This window comes from Nerophis lumbriciformis, linkage group LG09 (genome assembly GCF_033978685.3).
Source record: "Nerophis lumbriciformis linkage group LG09, RoL_Nlum_v2.1, whole genome shotgun sequence".
In the NCBI taxonomy this organism is placed as follows: Eukaryota; Metazoa; Chordata; class Actinopteri; order Syngnathiformes; family Syngnathidae; genus Nerophis; species Nerophis lumbriciformis.
The window spans coordinates 53,645,001-53,650,000 of record NC_084556.2 but is presented as its reverse complement, the minus strand read 5'-3'; the positions used below and the strand labels follow the sequence as shown (position 1 = coordinate 53,650,000).

At 45.6% G+C, this 5,000-nt stretch overlaps 1 protein-coding gene across 1 annotated transcript in view; it reads right to left on the bottom strand.

Annotated features, from left to right (window-relative positions):
• Positions 1–4,492, bottom strand: part of LOC133607188 (tyrosinase-like) — a 10,574-nt gene extending 6,082 nt beyond the window's left edge. Inside the window, exons 1-2 of the mRNA XM_061961655.1 lie at positions 3,671–4,492; positions 3,395–3,611 (exon numbers count right to left, since the gene is read on the bottom strand). Of these exons, the coding sequence (XP_061817639.1) occupies positions 3,395–3,611; positions 3,671–4,492 (1,039 nt within the window). The remainder of the gene's footprint in view (positions 1–3,394; positions 3,612–3,670) is intronic.
• Between the last annotated feature and the right edge of the window lie 508 nt (positions 4,493–5,000).

Genomic DNA, 5,000 nt, shown 5'->3' with positions numbered 1-5,000 from the left:
ATGGTTTATATAGGGCACAGAGTGGGTGGGTACAGGCTGGCGTAGGGGCGTGGTGATTGGCTCATGTGTTACCTAGGAGGTGTTTCCGTCTGTGGCGGCATGCTGTTACAATTTCGCTGCGCTTGTTGAGGGATGACAGGTCTGGACGGTAAATAATAAACAGTTTCTCTTTCAAGCATAGGTTGCATCTTTTATTACCACTATTGTAAGGTGTGCTGGATGCAAGAATTTGCCATGTTATTGAATATTCAACATTATTGTCTTTGAGGTCCCAAATGTGTTTGCTGAGTTCTGTGGTATTCCGCAGGTTTTGGTTCCTGAAAGAAGCCTTGTGATTGTTCCATCTGGTTTTGAATTCTCCCTCGGTTAATCCTACATATGTGTCGGATGTGTTAATGTCCTTGCGTGTTACCTTAGATTGGTAAACAACTGATGTTTGTAAGCACCCCCCGTTGAGAGGGCAATCAGGTTTCTTGCGGCAGTTACAGCCTTTATTGGTTTTGGAGTCGCTCTGTCCGGGGGCCGACGGCTCATTTGCAATTGTTTTGTTGTGGTTTGAGATGATTTGTCGTATATTGTTCATGCAGCTGTAGCTCAATTTAATGTTGTTCTTGTTGAATACTTTTCTTAGGGTGTTGTCTTTGGGAAAGTGTTTGTCAATCAGATTGAGGAATTTGTGGCCAATGTTAGTTGAGACGTTTTTGCTGTATGGGGGGTTGTACCAGATGATGTCGTTTCGTTTTCTGTTCTTTTTTGGCTGGTTTCCTGGCGTGGGTTCATAGGTGAGGGTGAAGTTGTATCCGCTTTCATCAAGGGCTTTTTGGTACGGGGGGGTTGCTTGGTCAAATTCAGCTTTGCTAGATGACAGCATCGATAGCCTTTTATTAATTCCGGTAGGTATTCTTTTCGTGGTGGTGGGTGGGTGGTTGCTGTCATGGTGCACGTATTGGAGTGTTGTGTTGGGTTTCGTGAATGGTTGGTAGCTGTTATTTCTCAGGTTGAAAGTGACGTCGAGGAAGTTGACGGTTTGCTTGTTGGCTTCAATCGTGATCCGTAGGCCGTTCTCTTTGAAAATTTGGCATATGCGCTTCTTGGTATTCTCGCTGCTCCTTGGCGAGGCGCGACACACTGCCAGTCCGTCATCACGGTAAATACCAAGGTTCAGGTTGAGGCTAGCAAGCTGGGAGAGGAGGAAACTCCCAACGAGTTCACACGTTTCTGCTCCGTCAAAACTTCCCATAGTGACGTCAAATGTTGAGTTGTTCTTTTTTTGCCATGGTGTACTGTTGTGGATGAGTGTGGAGTTTTTTGCGTGGATGATGATGTTTCTTTCGTTGTCTGTGATTGAGTCGTAGTCTGAGGCGAAGTCTAGTGCTTGAGTCAGAAGTTTTGACTTCTTGAGTCAGAAGTTTTGATATATGTGTATATATATATACACACACACATATATATATATATATATATATATATATATATATATATATATATATATATATACACATACATTGATAAATACAGTATATAATTTATATTTATTTATTTTGCCGTTTTTGTTTACATGTTAAAGGTGTTTTAATGAATATACATGCATGTTTAACACATATAGATTCCTTTCTTTCATGAAGACAAGAATATAAGTTGGTGTATTACCTGATTCTGATGACTTGCATTGATTGTAATCAGACAGTAGTGATGATAACGTCCACGTTTTCAAATGGAGGAGAAAAAAAGTTCCTCCTTTCTGTCTAATACAGGGGTCGGCAACCCAAAATGTTGAAAGAGCCTTATTGGACCAAAAATACAAAAACAAATCTGTCTGGAGCCGCAAAAAATTAAAAGCCATATTACATACAGATAGTGTGTCATGAGATATAAATTGAATTAAGAGGACTTAAAGGAAACTAAATGACCTCAAATATAGCTACAATTGAGGCATAATGATGCAATATGTACATATAGCTAGCCTAAATAGCATGTTAGCATCGATTAGCTCGCAGTCATGCAGTGACCAAATATGTCTGATTAGCACTCCACACAAGTCAATAACATCAACAAAACTCACCTTTCATGCACAACGTTAAAAGTTTGGTGGACAAAATGAGACAGAAAAAGAAGTGGCATAAAACACGTCCTAGAAAGTCGCAGAAAGTTATACATGTAAACAAACTAAGGTGAGTTCAAGGACCGCCAAAATTAGTAGGACAAAACGGCGCTCGCCAAATACTCGAATCAGTGAAGCATGTTTAATACAAACAGTGTGCTTTATAACAATTAGGGAGGTTTGTGTCATGTTTGTCCTCCTACAGAAACCATATTAAAACAAACAAAAAAAAATTTTCCCCTCAACTTTTTCCATTTTTCATACATTTTTGAAAAAGCTCCAGAGAGCCACTAGGGCGGCGCTAAAGAGCCGCGGGTTGCCGACCCCTGGTCTAATACCACATGAAAGTGGTTGGTTTTTGGCTTCTTATTTGTCCAGCTTCCATATTCGTTTTTATACACTTTACAAGAAATACATTGGCGGCAAACTCCGTCGCTTGCTAGCTTGCTTGCGCTGGCTTTCGGGGACTCTTGTTTTGAAAGCGCAGGCGCGATGGAGCGGCACTTTTATTGTGAAGACAGGAACTGTGCAGTCAGTCTTTAGGCTTTTGACGGGATGTACGGTTGAAATAAAAAAAGGGTCTTTTTTTTCCTTCACACTTTTGATTGATTGATTGGAACTTTTATTAGTAGATTGCACAGTACAGTACATATTCCGTACAATTGACCACTAAATGGTAACACCCCAATAAGTTTTTCAACTTGTTTAAGTCAGGTCATGTGACCGCCTGGCTCTGTTTGATTGGTCCAACGTCACCAGTGACTGCATCTGATTGGTGGAACGAAGTGAAACATCACCAGTAAGGCAGGCACTTTGAAGGTCTGTCTGACAGACCAAAACAAACAAAGCGTGCATTAACAGATCGATAAAAATGAGTAGCGAGTAGCGAGCTGAATGTAGATAAAAGTAGCGGAGTAAAAGTAGCGTTCCTTCTCTATAAATATACTCAAGTAAAAGTAAAAGTATGTTGCATTAAAACTACTCTTAGAAGTACAATTTATCCCAAAGGTTACTCAAGTAGATGTAACGGAGTAAATGTAGCGCGTTACTACCCACCTCTGGTGTTTACTAGAGTCATATTGCAGTCTACACATATCTCTTATGTGTGGCTGCCATCTACTGGTCACACTTATCATTACACCATGTACCAAATAAAATAGCTTCGAGGTCAGTAAGCACAACCAAAATTATTCCGTACATTAGGTGCACTGTCGAGTTTTGAGAAAATGAAATTATTTTAAGTGCGCCTTATGGTCGGGAAAAATACGGTAAGTTCATTCAAGGTTCCCTGACCTTCTATGGTGTTCCTGAAGCTCATGTTGGCCGTGCGGTCCATGGCGCCCGTGTCGTAGTTGGCCAAGCTGAGGGTGAACGCCACGTCGGCGGAGGTGGGCAGCCGCTCCGCCACATTGCGGTCGTGGTTGCCCGGGTTGCGCAGCAACGGGCCCTCCGCCCGAGCGTCGCACAGGACCCCCCGGTTGTTGTAGTCCTGCGCTTGGGAGCACAGCACCTGGTGGCGCAAAAAGCACACGTACAAATGGAAAAATGGTGACGTTTTATGTCACTTACCCTCCAAGACGAGAAGACGGAACCAGGACTCAGCAAACCGGGGTCCCGCGCGCTTTGCCCCCCCATCAACTCGTCCGTGCACACGTCGCATCCCTGCGTGTCCCTCCAGTCCCAGTAGGGAATGGAGAAGCCGGCGTCCCCGACCAGCCTACCAATCTCGCGCTCCCAATGCAGCAGGTAAACCCGATGCCACGGCAGGAACGCCGGCCCCCAGTGGGCAAAGTCCACGTCCGTCCACACGTTGCCCGGCCCGCCCAGTAGAGCGTCGCGGGACACGTAGTAGTGCATCCACACGAAGACGTCGTACACGGACACGTTGGCGAACATGGGGTTGGAGCCGCTGTCCATCTCCTGGTAGGTCCCCGTGGGCACCACGTAGTCGCTGCTGACCGTGGTCTTGGCCAGGTTCAGATAGGACACCAGTCGGAGTCTCTCGCGGCGGGACAAGTGGAATATGTTCCTCCTGAGGGATTCCCTCCTCTGCTCGCAGTTCTGGCCAAAGTAGCCAAACTTGCAGTCTCGACAGTCGAAACCCATGAAGTCTCCCGTGCACCGGCAGGTGCGGTTAAAGAAGACCGACGGCCACTTCTCCCGGTCGTCCACGCCGCTGAAGGGAAACCGGGGACCGTCCGGGGCGTCCGATACCGCCACGTCTTGGCAGAAGCCCCGGCCGGTGCTGGCCCCGCAGGCCGAGCCGTCCCCGTCCCAAGGCGGGCAGCACTCCTTGGCGAGCAGGGCTCGGCGGGTGGCGCAGGGGCGAGGGAACTGTTGGAGGGAGGGCGCCCAAATGAGCGTGAAAGTAACAACCGCGACCCGCCACATCCCAAGACCTCCAAGAAACACTGCCACACTTTCACTTGTCAAGACCTAAGTCTTTTATGTTCTGCCCGAACCCCTCCTCTTTGTTGAGCCGGTCACATGCCGCTTAACCTCAGGGCCAGGCTTAATGCACATGGTGTCCCAGCTCAAATGTATACTTGCAAATACATTTCAACCAGCAGTTTACAACAATAAGGAACTTTTAGGCAATTTTCCAAATTTTTGAGGTACTGAATTTGGTTTTTTTCATTAAATAATCAACATGATTAAAAACCTCTAGGGTGACCGGTGCAATGGACATCAAGTGGGTCTAGCATAATATTGTGAGAGTCCAGTCCATAGTGGATCTAACATAATAGTGATAGTCCAGTCCATAGTGGATCTAACATAATAGTGTGAGAGTCCAGTCCATAGTGGATCTAACATAATAGTGAGAGTCCAGTCCATAGTGGATCTAACATAATAGTGAGAGTCCAGTCCATAGTGGATCTAACATAATAGTGTGAGAGTC